The sequence below is a fragment of the Eptatretus burgeri genome, chromosome 7 (assembly GCF_056783735.1).
Source record: "Eptatretus burgeri isolate ZD-2024b chromosome 7, Ebu_testis_v1, whole genome shotgun sequence".
Taxonomy (NCBI): domain Eukaryota; kingdom Metazoa; phylum Chordata; class Myxini; order Myxiniformes; family Myxinidae; genus Eptatretus; species Eptatretus burgeri.
The window spans coordinates 60,213,215-60,234,274 of NC_140967.1; the positions used below are offsets into that span (position 1 = coordinate 60,213,215).

Sequence of the window (21,060 nt, forward strand, 5' to 3'; positions counted from 1 at the left end):
TTTGAGTAATTTTGATCGGATAGTCTTCAAACTTCATGGGAATATAGTTCATGGTCTGGCGCTCAGCTGATTAATTTTTGGTGGCGATTGGCCTTGACCTTCATGGTTAGCACCAAAGGTCAAACATATTTGACCCCAAGGTCAAATTTTCAAGTTTTAGGAAACATATCGTGTAGTACCTCAAATTGAACACCTCGATGAGTGCTTTCTAGATATGTCAAGCTTGAGACATTATGACGTCATTTGGTGACGTTATGAGGAAAACGCATATTTTTCATGGTTACTCTGTAGAACGATTCTCATCGGAATCTCTCGTAGGCAGATATTCCTCAAGGAGTCGCTCCTGGTGGATAGCAGCTCTGTTCACCTCAGTGTGACCTTAAAGAAGTCAGACGTGGTCACCTTTTGGCAAGATACGGGTCACCCTGCGGGTGGCATTGGTTTCTTTATTTTTTTTTGATGGCTTTTGATAAAATGGATTTGATAAGTGAAGCATGTGAAGAAGTGAATGTTGTCGTTAAAGAACTTGGAAGCCTAAGAGAGAATGCCGATACCTGAGATTTTTTGCACTACATAGAGGTGAAACGACTCTCAAATTGCACATTTGTTCAATAATTTATGCCACGGAGATGTGAAGGTGGACTGAGAGGAACAATATTCGTGCATTATATCCACAGGATCAAATATATTTATTCTTTCCTTGGACCTTGTTGTTTGAGCTGACAAAGCAGCAATTTGAATGCATAGTGCCCACGTTTTCTCACTCAGTATTTGTTGCCATAAGATGCATGTTTATGGAGACAAAGCGAATGGTGACTGCTGTGTACGATACATACAAAGGTGACCTCTCCAGCCTTGGAAATATTTCAAGCACAACTTGCTCGCCTCTGAGCTGTCCAGCCTTGGTTTGAGTCCCGACCCAGCTAAAAACTGTCATCCAAGTTTATCACAGGCAGGGTGATTCATCAGTGCGTTTGCCGTCTCTCGGATGGACGTTAAACTGACGTCCCGTCTGCCGGCATTAGTTGGTGGACATTAAAGATCCCACGTTGTCCTACACGAAGAGGAGGCAAGCTATCGCCAGCACTTTGAACAAATTACAAAATTTCTGCCCCAACTCCTGCTGGGAGAGGAATGGCAAACTGATGACCCCAGGCCAAGAAACTGCTTCGGCAGAACCAACATTCAGTAATACAAAGTATAGTACATCCGGGGAGGTCAGGGGGAGGAGGGGATGTTTCACTTCATGTGACCAAGTTCTGGAGGTCAACCCATGTAAAAATGGTCACGTTAATTTTTTGGCAATGTGATACTGTTGTGGAGCCAGGCGTCGGTTGCGAGCACGACCACCAGGCGGAGCAGCAGGGTCGACTCTACCGAACACCCAGAATCTAGATCATACCGTTCGGAAAACTCTGAGGGTACAGGTCTCTTTCAGGACCGTGAATCGGCAATAATTCCACCACGTGGGACAGGGTTATTTGCCAAACTTCAAAATACCTAGAGACCCATGTGGCGAGCTACCGAGTATTCACACCCTCGACGGCACTTGTACGGGATGAGCCGTATGCGTGCTCGACCCGTGTGTGACCCGAGCGGACGGTCACCGAGCTTCCGTCGGTCCCAAATGCACACCACTACGGCAACAACGGCCTTCTTTAATTCTCCCAACACGCACCGTGATAAACGAATGGAGAAAACGCAAAAAATAGCTGATACATTTTACACATGGGTATTTATTTACAATAGGTGGGGAAGGAACACATAAGAGCAGAATTATGCAGAAGCAGAATAATGCAATGTATAAAGAGCAAGCACACTTAACGATTTCTACTTACAGACGGGCCCCCACACACACACACACACACACACACACACACACACACACACACACACACACACACACACACACACACACACACACACACACACACACACACACACAGACCTGCCCGCCTCGTGCGGTTTGGCTGAGACGAGCGAACCAGGCCAGCATCGAGATGCGGTCAGAATCCCGAGCTACCTTCAGCACTCATCTCAGCAACCGAAACTCTTTTTCTTTGTCCGATCACGCCGCAACCTTATTCACCCTTGTCCGGGGGGGAGGGGGGGACGGGACGCCTCCTCCCTCCCCGCTCTCCCTCACTGGACAGTTTTGGCGCGCAAAGTGCACTCGTCGCCCTGGAATTGGCCAAAACGGGCGCCAAGGCTGTTGATTGGACCGGGGGCGTGACGGCCGTCCAAACAGGCAGAGGAACATTATCCTGCGGGGCTCTGCCCACCTACGTGCTGATACGCACGCGTGCAATGGTGCCGGTGGGGGATGGTGGGAGAAAACGAGGTGAAGGTGAGGGTGATGCTGGTGTTGTTGCAGAAGATTGATGGATGTAATAATAACAAGTCTGGAGACGGCGATGGTTCACGATCGGTATTTGACGATGTAGATTGTTTCAGAAGTCAAGGATGAGACAATGTGATAATTTTTGACCAAGTTATAAAAATGATCAACATGATGTGGTGCGAGTGACAGGTTATTAACTGCAAAATGTCGAAAACTCGGTTTCATTCAACAACTTTCAAAATTTGACCTTTGCATAACCTTTAAAGGTCACAAAACAATGTTGTGGACATTAAAATAAGGAAACAGGATACGTGCTATAGCTTATTGGAGTTCGTTCGTCGAAGGTCGAAAACCCGGTTCGATTCCCACAACTTTGAAAAATTGACCTTTGTGAACCTTAAAAAGTCAAAGGTCAAGGATTATGACCTTTGGTGCAAAACTTCCTCTGGAGCATTCCAGGAACAATACAACGTCATATAGGCTATATGGCATTTCACACTCCTTGGATAATTATCCATACTTTGATAAAATCAGCGTAAAAACAAACTTAAAAGGGGCGCCACAAGCAAGGTGTTCGAGATAGAGCAAAATGGTTTCAAGACTTTAGGTGGGGAATGACCTCAAGATTATGCATAAAAAAATATTGTCATCCAAGCTCTCAAAGTTTGGGCGGTCGTATGATTTTTACGTCAAAATTCGCAATTTTCTAAGTTCGTGACCTTGGGACGAAAATGAAAAATCGGCTATGCAGGTGCCATTGGGCTAACCAAATACCGAAACCCCTGTAAGATTCGACAAACCCCCGAGGAGAAGATGCAAATTGAAATCGGCTACCCCCTAAAAACACGTTTTTTGGGGCGTGGCTCTGCCCATAATGGGCGCACCATGCCCATTCTCAGGAAAACACAACTAAATCATGATATAAACCTCCCACCAAAATTTTATCAGGATCGGACCAAAACCCACGGAGCTATGCTCGGGACAGACAGACAAGCCGGTAGTCGACTACCCAATAGAACCTGACGCGATGGGCCCGTTCGATGGGGAATGACCTGAGGATTAAGCACAAGAAAATTCATGATTCCAGCTTCAAGGGTTAATTAATGCTGCAGATTGTTTTTTTGTTAAAATACCCCCACATTTAGAGATTTTTCGGGCCGTTGCTAGGCAACGGAGGGGTCCATAGCAACGATTATTTCTCACACATAACTAGGACATATCATGAACCTACCATACCAGTTTCATGTATGTCTGACTCAGTCTCTCAGATATAACGAACTTCATTATGTTGCCAAAACGAAGTTTTGCAAGATATGTTAGTCAGCTTGTATGTTTTTTTTGTTTGTCTGTTATCACGTATAAAAAATTCTGCAGAGCACATAACAGTTATCATCGGAAATTTTTGTAACTTCGCATATCAGAGGCCTATAGAGGTCCCTTTCAGTGCACAAAATTTTGAAGGTCAAGGTCAAAGGTCAAGGTCACTTTGGCGCAAATCAGGGGAGTCGACGAAACCCTTATTTTTTGAGTAATTTTGATCAGATCGTCTTCAAACTTCATGGGAATATAGTTCATGGTCTGGCGCTCAGCTGATTAATTTTTGGTGGCGATTGGCCTTGACCTTCATGTTTTGTTTTTTTTTTGGTCTGTAATCACGTATAAATCACTCTGCAGAGCACAGTTATCATTGGAAATTTTTGTAACTTCGCATATCAGAGGCCTATAGAGGTCCCTTTCAGCGCATAAAATTTTGAAGGTCAAGGTCAAAGGTCAAGGTCACTTTGTCGCAAATCAGGGGAGTCGACGAAACCCTTATTTTTTGAGTAATTTTGATCGGATAGTCTTCAAACTTCATGGGAATATAGTTCATGGTCTGGTGCTCAGCTGATTAATTTTTGGTGGCGATTGGCCTTGACCTTCATGGTTAGCGCCTCAGGTCAAACATATTTGACCCCAAGGTCAAATTTTCAAGTTTTAGGAACCATATCGTGTAGTACCTCAAATTGAACACCTCGATGAGTGCTTTCTAGATATGTCAAGCTTGAGACATTATGACGTCATTTGGTGACGTTATGAGGCAAAAGCATATTTTTCATGGTTACTCTGTAGAACGATTCTCATCGGAATCTCTCGTAGGCAGATATTCCTCAAGGAGTCGCTCCTGGTGGATAGCAGCTCTGTTCACCTCAGTGTGACCTTAAAGAAGTCACACATGGTCACCTTTTGGCAAGATACGGGTCACCCTGCGGGTGGCATTGGTTTATTTTTTTGACCACTTTAAAGGGCCGTTGCTCGGGCCCGGGGTCCCATATTCGAAAGCACAGGATTCCCAGAAATATTGGTCCTACCTACCAAATTTCATTGGAATCGGTGGAGTGGCTTAGCCCCTAGGCTTGACCAAAGTTTTGCGGACGGACAGACAGATGGAAATGTCCAGAATAAGGGTGCTGTAAGAGCAGCCAATATATATATATATATATATATATATATATATATATATATACATATACATACATATATATATATATACATATACATATACATATACATATATTGAGTAGTCGATCGAGTGGAAAAAAAAAATTCACTTTTTTTGGAGATTTTTCTACCCTTATCAGTATTTAAAATGGCAATTTCAGTTAATACAATGGTGATTTCGATGAAACTTGGTTGGTAGGTTCATACCATGACCTAGTTGTGTGCAAATGAGAACCGTTGCTATGGACACCACCGTTGCCTGGCAACGGGACTTTGAAATTTTTAAAAATCATAAAAAAAATTTATTTTTTCGAAAATCAAAAATCGGCCCACGAGCGACTGTGGGCAGTACATTCAGCCATATTGTCAAAAATTTCCAGCCGGATCCTATGAAAACTGTCGGAGAAGATAGACTTTGAATGAACCCTGGTCGAAAACAATAAAAAAAAACGAAGTTCGTTATATCTCAGAGACTATAAGTCAGATATACATGAAACTGGTATGGTAGTTCTGGTATGGTATGAAATTGGTATATGAAACAGTTCCTGGTATGTCCTAGTTATGTGTGAGAAAGAACCGTTGCTGTGGACCCCTCCATTGCCTAGCAACGGCCGAAAAACCTCTAAATGTGGGGGTATTTTAACGAAAAAACAATCTGCAGCATTAACCCTTGAAGCTAGAATCATTAATTTTCTTGTGCTTAATCCTCAGGTCATTCCCTATCGACCAGGCACATAGAGTCAGGTTCTATTGGGTAGTCGACTACCCATGTCTGCCTGCTGGCTTGTAGTATATATATTGTTGTACATTTGGCAGCAATTAACAGCACTGCTGTCTCAGGGGTTATATCGCCGGCTAGTTCGGCACAGGTCTCGGGTCACGCGCCTAAGATCATGATACCAAAGTACCCCTGTGCCTTGCCAGTGGGGGACATACACCCCGGCTACAGACTGGGTTTGATCAGAGACCGAGCGAAGTCTGCCGCAGTCCGTAGCCAGTTTGGTTTTAAATACAAATCGAGCGATTGTTCTTAAGCGCGACATGAATAAATTCAGGGCGGCAAATTTCGTATGAATCAGCCAAATTTACTGGGGAAACATCGGGGAACGCGACACAAGCAAAGCATTCACGACAACATCAAAAGAGAGGAGATGGAGGGGGAAAGAGAGAGAGGAGGTGGAGCGGGAAAGAGGTGGAAGGGTGGGGGAGCGAGGAAGGGTGGGGGAGCGAGAAGGCAGCGAGTGATGAGAGAAAGGGAAGGCAGACATGCGGTGGAACATTATTTACGATTCATTCTCTCATAAAAATGATTCTGCATAGGATAACAGTGAAGATGGAAACAAAATGATGTCTGAATTCCATTTTCGACTGGTCATACTATAAATACCGCCAAGAGACAAACACCGCCCAGACACATCATCTGGGCACGTCTGGAGACAAACACCTCCTGGACTTCACCATCTCGAAATGTGTGGATATAACCACCGTCCAGACACGATACAATAAAGATACACATGAAAGCAATCTCACCAGAGTCACAGGAGAATATGCGAACAGTGCCATCAAGGCAGCTAACAGCCACAGAGCGTTTCCTTGCACCCTTGCACCGTCTCAATGCAAAGCATGCAGCATTCAACTCCAACACCTGCATACAGTCACAAACAGGCAAACAGCATCAATATTACAATATTTTGCATTGAGAAAAAAGGTATTTTCGATTTATGAACCCCACCCCTCGACAAGCTCAAAATGGGGGGCATTAAGATGAGCTCCAAATGACCGACCGATCATCCGTACATGTGATATTTAAATTTAAAAAGATAATCATAAAATAGGGCCACGTGTCCTGAAGCTCACCTGTAGAAACAGTCACTCAACACCCCCCACCCCCGTGTGTGCAGATGGACTTTGGTTCATCACTGTGATGAAGGTTGTGGTGATGTTTCATCAAAATCATGTGTGTAGTTTCAGAGAAGAGAACGAATCTATTTTGGGGAGTTGAACCACCTCTCCACCACCGTAGACCCCGTAACGAGTGTAGATTTTGATGGCGTCGATACACTTTGATACATCACTGGTGATAAGGTTGTGGCCAAGTTTCATCAAAATCGTATGCTCAGTTCAAGCGATATTTACTGAAGTGTTTACACACTGACTGACTGAGTTTCACCTGCGGACACTGCTCGATTGTATAAGCTCACCTGACAAGTCCAGGTGAGCTAAAAAAAAACAAACAAACAAAAAAAAAAAACACTGAACATTTAGCTCTAATATTGCAGATATGTATTCCTCATGAAATTATCTCATCCTAATTAGCTGAATTATGTTTCCATGGCAACCATCTCAATAACTTGGCTTATGCATGCAATATTTCAAAAGCCATTTAAGATTTAGCTTTCAAATTACACTAATCTATTCCTCATACCACCCAAAAGGTTGGTGAACTAGAGTATCAGCTACTTGTTGTGGTTCAAATTTGCTCGCTGTTTGAGAAATGCAATCATCACAAATGCATAACAGTCAGCCTGCCAGAGTGCAGAGGGACACCCAAATTGGTCAAGTTGAAGCACAGGAGGATGGAACTGAGCCTCTGATAATCTTAGCACTCCATTCAAACAAATTTTATTCCTGTACATTGCTGTTATTTAAGCACTACTGCTGAATAAGAATACCGCTTGACAAAACCAAATGGCAAGAACTGGAGGTGTGCCACATGATGAACAAGCAGCTGAACCAGGAAAATGAGCAACAGAGGGGGAGAGGTCAAACGAACTGGCTTTGGTTGGCAGAGAAAACATGGAATGGGTCAAGCATCAATTTTTAAATCTACTTCAAACTGCCATTTTGCCAGCCAATGACATACCCACATTATGAAGGAATGAAGCGGAAGTGTGGAACCAAGGGAGCGCATCAAGTGCATTTGCATTAAAGCAGCTGCTATCCAGGCACATTCCATCACCACTGTATCCCAATAAGAATAACTATCATGATCCAAAGAAAAATAAAAACACAACAGCATTGCTCCAAGGTAAGTTTGATGAATAGAGGTGAAACAAAAAATTTACACCGATGAACAAAGAGATAAAATTATGAATTTTGAATTTGTGCCCTTTGTGCCCTTTACCTTCAGCGGCCCTTGAATCAAGGCCGAGCGCTCATCAGCAAAACGCTCCAGCCGCCATGGTCCCTTGCTGGAAGCTTTCTTCAACATGAGCCAGCATCTCCTGTATACCTAGGAGCAAAGGAGGTGCCATAATATTGCGTTTCCCAATCAGAAATCAAGCTTGCTGGGTATTACAAACAAACAAATTGAAATAAATGAGTTATATTATCAAACCGAATATTCCATATATGACAACAGAAGATAAAAAAAATATATTTATTTATGTAAACAAATTAATGTTTGATAAGAGCAAGTTTTCCCCCCCCCCAAGGACTTTTAGAGTGTTTGCCCTTCTGACGTTTCAAAAAGCCGATCATCTGAAGAAGGGCGAACGCTCGAAACGTCATTGGGTGAAACTTGCTCTTATCAAACTTTCATTGATTTAAACAAATAAATCCATTGTTTATTTTATCCACTGATGTAAACCCACACTTGCCATCAAAGAGACCATTATTTCGACGTGCAATTAAACCTTTTAGTTACAAGCCGCTGCTAATGAGCACTTTGAATGGCACTCAAAATAGATCAAAAGGGCTTTGGTGTTATTGCTATGCCATTGTTTTTGCAGTGTAATAACCACATCACTTATTACTGAATATAAATGCCTGATATCACAGTGGAAACAAACTGTGGCAATAGAATGTGATCTTCACAACATGCTAGGTAAGCATGTTTGGGGGTTTGGGGAGCGGGAGTGGGCAACATGTTGTTCTGATATTGAGTGAAAGCAACATTCATCATGGTTATGTACTATTTCTTGGAGTTAAGGTGCATTGTTAAACAGGGATGGGGGAGTAGGCACAGGCAGGAAATGGCCAGGGTTGGGTCCTGGGCAAAGCAAGCTCAAGGCAATGGTGGGTGTTTACTTTAGATGCAAGCCAGCAGTTTCCTATGATTAACTTAAACTCCCTGCAGGCATGAGAAGCAATGGGAGAACTGCACAAGGAACAAGGAGGACAAATATGTAGAAAAAGCCCCCCCCCCCCCAAAAAAAGATGTAGTAATGCTTTAATATTGTAATGAAATGAAATGAAAGGTGGAGGCAAAATAAAACATGCAACTTAAGAAAAAGAGGAAATAGGCTACGATGTAAAGAGGTATAAAAGAATGAATGTTAAGAAGGTGGAAAATGATGAGAATTATCAGAGAGAGGACAAATCTAAAGGAAGAAATGGAGAAATAAAGGGAAGCTATCAACTCTTCCGTCACTGTGACAATGGATATTTTCATCATGCTGGATGCTTGGGTTCACAGGTACTTTTGGCTCAAAAGATTAACGTGGATTCTCAAATAGGTGAGAGGAGACGAGACGAGGAGACAAGAGGAAAAAAAAACAACTGACAGGAAGCAGAATCATGAAACACCATGAACGTTCCTAAAGTGAGACCAGTCGACCCAAAAACAATTTGCATCAACCACCAGTTCAAGAAATTCTCAAATGTATATCTGACAGCAGGTTGATTGAAGGGGGAAATTTTCGGATAGACAGACTCATCTTCAAATAAATAAAAACTAAGTTTGTCTTTCATTGGATTAGAAGGTGAACTTCCAGATTACAGAAACATCAAAAATGGATCACACACACAGGAATGGCAAGATCGCTCTAAAGTCATTGTGTTCATCACAGAGTTATCGTCTGGGTTTACTTCCCATCAAAGTAGATCCCGGTTGTTAAAAAATAAAAGTATTCTTGCTGCCTCGCAGGTGGGGCCATTGCAAAGAGTGGAGTACCCTCCTGAGGGGCTTAAAACTAACTGCCCACCATTTTTAGAGGTCATTTGAGGACATCAATTAACCCCGCAGCAGCTTCCAAAATGAGCATGCCATTATGTGCCAGAATTCTTGAGCAAATTCCAGATGCCTTCCAACTAGCTCAAAATTCCACTTCAGCCATAGCCAGGGAATGATGTCAGAAAACAGACGAAGAGTCACACAGAGCAGCACCCTCCAGAATATGAATGCCAATCGTTCCAAAATGGATTCACCAAGCATTTGCATGAAATAAATAAATAAAACAAAACAAAATGCACGTCTTCGTTCGATTTTCGAACTGACAAGGCCCAAAATAAAATATATATATATATATATATATATATATATATATATATAAATAAATATAAAAAATTACCCCTGTGCAGGAGTGACGGTCATCTCTGAGAGAAAATATATAGCCTCCTGAAGTTAGGGCAGTTTTTGCAAACTTTGAAGTCACGTGACGCGAAAACGAAAGCGGATATCGAAAATCCGGCCTGACAAAATTTAGATATTGTCCCATAGATTTATATGCCACGATCAAATTCAAGATCGCTTGAGAAATGTAGGAGGAGATAGATTTTGAAAATCGTCATTTTCGCATTTTTTGCCAACTTTGAAGTCACGTGACGCAAAAACGAAAGCGAATATTGAAAATCCGGCCTGATCAAAATTTAGATATTGTCCCATGGATTCATGTGCCACAATCAAATTCAAGATCGCTTGAGAAATGGCAGAGGAGATAGAATTTGAAAATCGTCATTTTCGCAACGGACAGACATCTACACCCATACATCTACATCTACACCCATATTATTAGGTCATGCTCGAAGAGTTGACCTAAAAAGAAAAGTATACTTTGGTTTCTCAACTGAACCTAAAATTGTGCGACCAGATTATTTTATCATGGATACAAAAGTTTCCAAAACAAAATGAGTTGGAGAAAGGCTCATGGAAGAGCAAGGTAGAAGAAGCAACAAGGGAATGAATGAGCAGGAAAAGAGGAGAGGGGGTGGGGGGGGGGAGAGACTAAAACGAGCAAGTATAACAGTTGAGTTAGGAAAGGTTAATGGGGATAATAAAGATCATGTCAGAATTGGGGATGACAAGGGATGGCGGTGCACTGCTTGCTTGATGCCTGAGATTGAAGAGTTGAGACAAAAACCTCTGGAATGTGGTTCCATGTATGGGAGAAGCAAGGAATAGGGTTGAGGTGCTTAGTCAGCCTGAATTTTGGAGGCTTAACCAGGAAAGTGCATGCATCCTGGAGTTGTTGGGGATGATTGGAGGACTGAGAGCAGAGGAAGCAATGTGGGGGAATAGACGGTATAAAACAGACCACTGATCTGCCTGTGATCAGTGTGACCACTCCTTGGCTTTTTTCACAAGATCTTGGCTATTCCTTGTTCACCTTGGCGTCTTGGTTTTCTATTATCATCGCTTTTCCGAAACCTTGTGAATTATTGGCTTTTTTCATTGGCTCACCTTGGCATTTATGAAAATGAGGAGTGATCACACTGCCTGTGATGTGAAAGCAACAGACCATGTGCTTTGGCCTCATTACAGTATATTCCAATAATTTTGATAACTTTAGGTTCCACAGAATCTGTGAGAAACAGAGGTGATGTTGGGGCATTAGCCCATAGGAGAGAGAGAGAAACAGAGAGAAACAGAGAGAAACAGAGAGAAAGAGAGAAAGAGAGAAAGAGAGAAAGAGAGAAAGAGAGAAACAGAGAAACAGAGGTACACCATTGAGCGATGCACAAAAGTCTTGTCAACTGTGAGCAGTTCTGATTTTCCATGGAAAAAGTTGGATCGACAGAGAATACCCAATCTGTCAGTGGCTTTGGAGGCCAACTTTCCTATATCAGCCCAGGAAAGGTCATGGCAGAGGCTGATTGTGAGGCCTCGAAGTTCAAGAGACTGAACCTCTCCCAGTGGATGACCAAGGACAAAGGTGTGTTCGTTTGATGATCCTTCTGGAGTAATAGGGTGAGACAGTGAGATGTTTCAGTGTTGAAGGACATGTTCCATTAATGTCACCAGCATCTAATCAATTCCAGATCAGCAGAAAGAGACACATCAGTGGGATTGGGGTTCTGATTGTTACCATGCCCAAGGAGTTGCTGCAGCTATGTCCAATAAGCTGACTCCAATGATAATTAAGGTAACACTGGTCAACAAGCGTATTATTAGGTTAAGGATTCATCACTCCTTGGGTGTCGTTTCACTGGTCTCTGAATATGCTCCAACTGAGGCAAGTGATCTCACTGTGAAGGACGCATTCTGTGCCACACCCGAGTCTGTGGTTGATCATTGTTCCAGGCGAGATGCTCTTCGAGTCTTGGGGATTTCAATGCATCGACTGGAACTGATAAGGATGGTTATGAGACGTGTGTTGATCCCCATGGGTCTGGAACCGTGAACCAGAATAACACCAAGTTCCTTGACTTTGCAAGAAGTCATGGACTTAGGGTGGATGGTTCATGGTTTCAGCACCCACAGGCTCATCGCTGGACTTGGTCTTCCAATGCTGGTGGTGTGGCAAAGGAGATTGACCATGTCCTCGTTGATGGTTGCTGGAGGATGATCCAGAACTGCAGGGTGTACCGAAGTGTTCAGTTCCTCAATACCAACCACAGGCTCGTTGTGGCAACTCTGAAGTTGTAGATTAAATCCAGGAGAATGGTACCATCCCAGCCTCGGCTGGATGTTGACAAGTTCAAGGATGAGGGTAGCTGAGGAGTTTGCGAACAGGCTGAGTGGGGATTTGAGGTGTCTGGGTGCTTTGGGGAACCCTGAAGATTTGAGTACCTTCAAGACCACCATCCTTGATGTTTCTGGTTGGGACTCACCATCGGGAGAAGAATTTTATCTCTCAAGGAACCCTGGATACTATTGAACAGAGTTGCAGGTACAGGCTTAATGGCAGAGCTGAGCTGTTCAGGGAGTTGAGGCATAAAACTGCACGTGTGCTGAGGGTGGACAAGGAGGCCTATGTGCGAACAATCTATGAGGGGGTAGAGCATCACCTGTGGTCAGGTGTTTCACTTCCTGCTTACAGAGGAATTCACGCATTGCATTCCTCCAAGCCTGTCCCTTAGTGTACTGCAGTTAGAGCGGAGGCTGGTGGGCTCTTCACAGAATAGTCTGAAGTGAAGGCTGGTTTGGCTGGTTACTTTGAGCGGTTGTACCAGGCTGATCCATCAGCTGTTGAGTTGGATGTCAGGGGTGTTACTATCCCTATTACTGGCCCTCAAATCAACTGTGATCCACCTTCAGTTGTGGAAACACAGGCTGCAGTGAACTGGATGAAATGGGGTAAAGCTCCTGGGATCTGTGGCATCCATGCTGAACTTCTCAAGGCTGGTGGAAATGCTGTACTCATGTCGTTCTATGTTCTGCCTGGGACACAGGCATCATCCCAACTGACAGGAAGAGGGGGCCTTGTTGTCCCTCTCTGGAAAGGGAAGGGTGACCGCCAAGACTACAACAACTTCCGAGGAGTGACATTGCTCTCAGTGCCAGGCGAGGTCTTTACTCAGATTATTCTTGAAAGGGTTCACCACCATCTGCTTGAGCACCAGTGTCCAGAGCAATCAGGCTTCACACCAAAGAGGTCAACGATTGACCGAATCCTTGACCTTAGGGTTCTCACCGAATTCAGATGAGAGTTTCGGCTGGAGCTGCTTGCAGCCTATGTTGATCTCTGTGAAGCGTTCAATTCAGTCAATGAGGATGCTCTCTGGAGGATTCTTGGTCTTCATGGGGTGCCACCAAAACTGATCAATCTGATGTCTGAACTATACTCTGGTACTGAGAGTGCTGTGAGATGTGGTGATACCATCTCTGACTCATTCACAGTTGTTAACGGAATTCGTCAGGGGTGTGTACTGCACAACCCCCCCCCGCCCCACACTTCTCAGCGCTTGTATGGACTGGATTCTGGGTAGGATGTCAGATAGATCAAGCTGCAGTGCATCATTTGAGAATGTCAAGATCTCTGACCTTAATTTCACAGATGATGCAGTCATCTTTGCGGAGACTTTAGATATCCTTTTGCGGGCACTGGAGGTGCTTAATGAGGAGTCGGAGCTGCTGGGATTACGGGTTTCGTTGGTCAAAACTAAGATCCAGGCTTTCAATGACATCTTGGATGCTGCCATCTTGTCTGTATGGGTTTGTGGTGAGGATGTTGAGGTCACGGAGAAATTCACTTACCTTGGCAGTGATATTCATGTCCCTGCTGGCTGTGAGCCAGAGATCAATAGACGTCTAGGTCGGGGTTGGGGAGTCATGGATTCACTGGATCATGGGGTGTGGCACTGTTGGTACCTGTATGGGAGGACAAAAATCAGAGTCTTCAGGTCATTGGTGCTTCCAGTCTTGCTCTACAGATGAGACTTTGACTCTGACCAGGGATCTGAGACGGAGACTTAATTCCTTTGGTACCAGGTCTCTTCTGAGAATCCTTGGCTATCGCTCATCAGACTGTGTCCAACGAGCGGTTACTGAGAGAGACTCAAATGAGATTTGTTACCTGCATAGTCTGTGAGCATCAGTTGCAGCTGCATGGACATGTGACTCGTTTTTCTGACACTGATCCTGCTCACCAGATTCTCTCAGCGAGGGAGCCTCATGAGTGGAGAAGGCTAATGGGCCGACCACATGCCTCGTGGTTGTAGCAGGTTGATCAGCATTTCAAGGAGATGGGGATGGGCCCAGCATCTGCCTGGGGGATGGCCAGATGGAGGCCCCTGGAGTACCGGCAGAAATTGTATGCAGCGCCGTGCTGCTCCAGTGCATGCTCTGATACCTGACCTGACCTGACCATTGCTGAAAGTGCAACAAAAGCATGCTCACAAACATTGCTCTTTAGTGCAATTTCCTGGGGTTAATGCCAAAAGAGTCTGCTCCGATAAGTAACCTTGGAAATGATTCCATTTCACAACAATTCACTTGTTTGGCATTAATGCATCATGTAATCAGGAATCCTGTTGAAGCACTTTCATGAGCATTCATCGAGTGGCAGAAGCATCACCATGTAAGGGTTTGGACGTGTTTTTCGTCATTATAATTTCAAAAAAAAAAAACTTGCAAATTAGAAAGATTGTTTTGTTTGAATGCAAGAAGCACTCTATCATCAAGATTTAAGGACATATTCTGTGATTGTCAATGAGACCACCCATGCTTTGAATGAGCTCAGAAGGTACCACTGCCCACGCACACACAACTAGGCCTCGTAAGAAGGAAACGATCAATGGAGATCGATGCAGCTTCAAAAAGATATATATATATATATATATATATATATATATATATATATATATATATATATATAGATATATATATGTATATATATATATATATGTTGTTGCGGTTCTCGGAAGCACATGCTTCCAACATATAGTGGTCCCCAAACAGTTATTCCATTAATATACATGTAGACAGTCCCTTCCCTTTTGTCTCGCGGGACAACGGGCATGCGCTACGAGGATCTTATAGCTAGGTTTGCTTACATCATTTCTTCTTCATTCATTTCTAACTTCATTCCTACTCTTCTTTTCTGATTATTCCTGGGGTAAATCTGAGCCACGTGCACCCTTCGCTGAGATGGGTCCTCAGCAAAGTCCAAGCAGTCATTACGCTGGACACCCCTCCGTAGAAAACGCAGTCTGCCAAATGCACGCAGCGGTAATTTCCACCCAATGGACAGAAAACACACTCAACACAACGCCCACACTGCACGGAACATGTACCGAGGAGACGGAAGAAACAGCACCTTAAATGCTGGCAACTTTCAGTACAAATGGGGCTGCGAAGATACAGCGATACTTCAAACTAACTTCTGCATATAAAGAAACGGCATAGAAAGGGTGCTCGAACACCACATGAGCATCGACAGCACAGAGCTACTACCATCCTCAAGCGATCCCTCAATCGAGGCCAATAATAGAAAGGCAACTCCACGCCACATTGGGTGGGATCCGAGTGTGCAAGGCACAAGTGGCATGTACTTTTCAACACATTTCTGGACTAATTATATCGATCAGGTTTTGCCCCACGCACACGATAGCAGAATCGGGCGAGCACGAGCGCTGACCACTTAGGCCATGGCAGATCTGCACATACTGCATGAAACATGCATGGATTTATCCTAACCCTTTACCGTCAGTCCTCGCTGGCAGCCACGGGTGTTCCCCACAGACGGCGGACGTTTCCTCGCCTCTACGGCCAGCGAAGCTGCGATCGGGCGGAGGCATGTTGTACAGTTCGGGCCACGTGGTGCAGACAGAGCAGGCACATTGGCCAGCGCTGGTCGGGGCGCCCAAGCAGGCATGCAGGACCCTCAGCCGGTTGTCAGGGCATAGCCCGGGGGGTTTTGCAAGGCAATTCATGACGCGGAGTTCGATGTGGGCGATTCATATCATGTTGTGGGGTCAGAGCGAGACAATTCCACAGCGCGGAGTCATCTTGCCGGAAATGGAATGTTGCAGTTTCCGGCCATCATGGCCAGGCCGCGCAGGGGGTTGGGGTCAATCAGAGCGCCCGATTCGAGTGGCAACATCACTTTGGGGTGCCCCCCCCGCCCCACGGCCTATAAAGGCCCTAGCGGAGCCTTCGATCTCTCTCTGCCCTGCCTCGCCTCCCGCTCAAGCTGTACTTCGAAATCACCCAACTCTGCCCTCCTTCGTCTTCCGCGCACATTGGACCACTTCCTGCCGTCATCGCTTGGACTCCACATGGACCCCGCTCTCTCCACCTGAGTCCCTCCCTTCACGTCTCCTTCTCCAGGCCGATGCTAGCTGCACGAAGCCCACCGAAGCAAGAGATGACGCGCCAGCTGTCAGGGGAGTAACGTACCACAGAGCATCCCTGCAAACGTATTGGTGGCACGTTCGGGCAAGCATGCAAACCGAGAAACCATAACCTCAACTCCTCTCCTGTCTTGCTGCAATATCTCCTCATCGGGTTTTCTGAGTGCGTGTGTCCTGGTGCCTGTCCACACAAGTAAGACTGCAGAAGATTATTATCATTATTATTTCACATCAAGTCTGCTCTGTGTCTGCTTTTGTAAGTTGCTTGTACATTGCCGCACCTCACGCTCTTTCTTTCCCTGCACAACACACCCCAATAAACCTATTCCCTGTGCCACATACCTTCCCTCGCTTGCTTGTAAATAAATTATTATTAGAAATGTTTCCAGCTCATTTTTGCCTTTTCTTTCATTGATACAGCATGGTCCGAATCCTAGCTTAGCCGGGATTTTATTCCCAACGATCCGTTCCTTTTAGCCGGTAAGTCCTTGGCAGTGTCGCTCGGCTGCATCCGATCCGGTCTGGTAAAGGCGTACCGAGGGCGTGTTCCCCGGTAATTAAATAATTAGGTAACCTGGTTAACCCATAGATGGGAGGACCCTTGGTCACGCGGTTGAGTTATTGGCCTCCACGGTCGGTTTGCGACCCGCCACATCATGGAATTATCCATGTGCGACGGCCTACAATTCTGGGGAGTCTGGTGGGAGCAAAGATAGTTTTCCCCTATAGTGCTCTTCTCATCTGACCCCCGTTCCGCAATATATATATATATATATATATATATATATATATATATATATATATATATATATATATATATATATATATTGTTGCGAATTCGCGCCCGCTGGCGTGCGAACGGCCACGTGACTCGAATCGTGGCACGTCGCCCACCGGACGGACAATTCTGTCGTGACCCTCTCGGACTAACACCGGGAGCCAGTCACGGGTGGGCCTTTCGGCCTCACCACGATCGTGCCAATCGGCCACCCGTGTGGGATAGGGTTGTTCGCCAAACTCGACCTACCTAAGTACTCACGCGGCTGGTAGACCGGGCGATCGCACCTCGCCGCAGGTCGACTCCGGACACGGGCCGCTTAAGCGATCCGTTCCGTACTATCGGGATAACAGAGCGGTGTTATCGTCAGCCTCGACGGTTCCGATTAATTATCCGGCGTATTAAGCCCACTACCCCTTTACGTGAAGCAAGATGGAGATTCAAACGAAGGAAAGGACGCAGCGAAACGGGGAACAATTCAACATGCAAGCACTTTATTTACACGACACATGGAGAGCACACATATAGCAATTAAAACAATTATGCACAAAAAGCAAATGTAACTAAAGAAACAATGACGCAGAAATACTACCGAATAAGACAACACTTAACAGTTTCACTTCACCAGACTGGCGCCATACACACACACACACACGTTTACACAGAACCCAAAAGAAATGGAAGTCGCGACTTTCCTGAGCGTGTCGAGTCCCTCTCCGACGTCCGTCGACGGGGTCCCGCCTGGCCGCGACTCCGTGCCTGAGCGTGGTAGGAGAGTCCTCTCCTGCGTACCTCGCGCCTGCACGTGTTGGCCACTCGACGTTACGGACGGGGTTTTGGGGAAACGGACGGGGTTTGTTCGGCGCTGTTTTCCGTGCTCGCGCACGGGTCAACGAAGCAAGGCAGGAACCACAAGCTCGCGACTCGAGCCAGAAGACGACCATGAAGACCAACCCTCGACCAACCAACCCAACAACCCTCAAGGTCTGTCCTGTTCGCCTTTTGTAGCGCGGGGCTCCGCCCCGTTTTCGGCCCCGCCTCCCTGCGAGCTTCTTGGAGAAGCCTCTCGAAGGGGGGGCATGACCTCTCACTTTCCCTCCACCCCGCGCCGTGCGGGGGCCGGGGGAGTCAGTCTTGGCGTGGAGCCAGGGAATTATTCCCCCAAAAAGAGGCCCCCACCCTTTCTCACCTTTGACCCCTGCATCGCCCCTCCTCCACACTGAGCGCGGAGAACCTCGACGGGAAAAACAGGCGGGAAAACCCCCGAGCATAGCCGTTGGTTTCTGTTTGTGCCCGGAGATCGTAACCGCACAGGGCCTGCTGAATGGCGAGTGGCGAAGATGTGGTAGCGTTGATGGTGGAGGTGGCGTGGTTGTAGTGTGGTTGGCGCTGTGGTGGGGATGGCGTGGTTGTTGAGATGCTGTTTGTTTGAAATAAAAGATAGAACAGAAAAAATGGCTAACTCAAAGCGTCACAGCCCGGATGGATCACATAAATTCCCTCTATACAACGGGTTTGGGCTAACTACACATGTACTTACAGAGATATCTCACCTACGGGACCTGAATGGTGGTTTGCGAATTTCCACAACCACAACAATATATATATATATATATATATATATATATATATATATATATATATATATATTTATATATATATATATATATATATATATATATATATATATATATATATATATATATATATATATATATATATATATATATATATATATATATATATATATATATATATATATATATACTGTCAGACAAGTTAAATGCAAGCAATAACATTCACTCATAAAAGCAAGTTTAGTTCATGATTACAGTACACACAAACTTCAGCCATTGATTTCACCTGTAGCAATTTCAACATCAAAGGAGTGAAATTTAAAACAAAAAACGACCCAGAGAAATTGCAAGCAACAAAAGCAAAAAAAATTAAACAAATAAAAATGCTCATCCAGTCTTCATTGCAGCACTCAATCAACTCAATTTTACCATAAATTGTGGAGGCATTTTCTACCACATCAAGCAGATAGATACCATGTACAAGTGTACCGAACTTCATATAGATATCTGCATTATACAGGCATTTAATGACAACAAAAAACGAATTCATTAGTTGATTTGCCCTCAAAATATAACCTGAACGCTACTTTTTTGGCCTAATCTGGGTAAGTTGTTTCTCTCATTCCAATTACAATTGTCAGGTCTTTATATAAACTGTGCAACCTCAAATTCAAAGCAAGCATGATCCAGTCTTGTTCTTCCAATTGTCGAGGCACTTTATACGAGAGAATGCTGAGACACAAGTTTTACGGACACGTCCAAGCTGCCGAGGTTTCAAATGAATGAGCAAGTTAAGAGTTTGAACCCCAGAAGAATACCTATGTGGCTCTTGGGATTTATTGCTTTGAAAAAAGGGGAAAGCTTTTAAGGAACTCGTTTTGATAAACATAATTAATGGACAGATGCAATACCAAGGGCAGCAAGCTGGAAGGTTTGTACTAAAATGCATCTACAAGCACACACATTTTCTTTCGTCGAGTCGTAGCACGTGTGTGTGGGAGAGCAACAGTGGATGTGATGGAGCCAACTGTGGAAAACACCAAAATTGCCAGTAATTGGCCTTGCTCCAATTGGCACAAAGGAGGGAGGCATCTGCTGCCAGTTTCAACCTTTCATCAAAAGCCAAAAGCCAGGCATTTCGGCACAAACAGGCAAGTAAACGTGTTGAGATTGAGGAATACAGGAAACCAAAGGACGCTAAACGAGCCAAGGACGCAATCAGAAGAATGTGATTGGACAATTATCGGAACTTTGGAAGAAAAGCAGAGAGGAATCTTTGTAGAGCTGGAATGTTGAGGAGTGCACATCAATCTACAAGTGAAAAACACTAAGTTACATTCTTGATAGCCAGATAAGAATATATATATATATCAGCTTAACAATCAAATGCCAAACTCTTTAAAAGGTTGACCGAAGTGCACAGGGAGGTGGTGGGGGAGTTAATGGGGTCCCCAAAGCAGTGTTTCAGAGAGTCAGAGTTGAGATTATCATTTCATGAGGGGGGGGTGGGGGGTTTATCCTGACTTACAAAGAAACAGCTGTCATCATGTGCTCACTCAAATCAAAACCTCCAAGGAAATACAAATGAAGACTCAATCAGGAAATAGGAAACAGAATAAACAAAACCATCAATATTGGCAGCAAACAAATAGAAGTGCAATCACAGACTCAATCAGCGACAGGGAGATGGGGTACTACATGTACATTAAAACATATAATGGAACAATGGAAGGGCTGATATAGCAAGCACACAGGTAATGGGATAGGCTGACAGATTAAAAAGGGAGGCAAGAACTGGGACAGTCTAGTACAGCAAGCAGGTAATATGACAAGCTGACATAGCAAGCAAGTAAGCAAGCAAGCAGGTAATGAGGCAAGCTGACATAGCAAGCAGGTAATATGACAAGCTGACATAGCAAGCAGGTAATATGACAAGCTGACATAGCAAGCAAGCAGGTAATGGGGCAAGCTGACATAGCAAGCAGGTAATATGACAAGCTGACATAGCAAGCAGGTAATGGGGCAAGCTGACATAGCAAGCAAGCAGGTAATGGGGCAAGCTGACATAGCAAGCAAGCAAGCAAGCAAGCAGGTAATGGGGCAAGCTGACATAGCAAGCAAGCAGGTAATGGGGCAAGCTGACATAGCAAGCA

The 21,060-nt window shown here is 44.7% G+C and overlaps 1 protein-coding gene across 2 annotated transcripts in view; it reads right to left on the reverse strand.

Moving 5' to 3' along the window:
• Positions 1-21,060, reverse strand: part of LOC147023358 (docking protein 5-like) — a 41,552-nt gene that overhangs the window by 20,001 nt on the left and 491 nt on the right. For both annotated transcript variants that reach the window (XM_085888692.1, XM_085888691.1), the window contains exons 2-3: positions 7,944-8,051; positions 6,350-6,464 (exon numbers count right to left, since the gene is read on the reverse strand). In XM_085888692.1, coding sequence (XP_085744818.1) covers positions 6,350-6,464; positions 7,944-8,051 — 223 coding nt within the window. The remainder of the gene's footprint in view (positions 1-6,349; positions 6,465-7,943; positions 8,052-21,060) is intronic.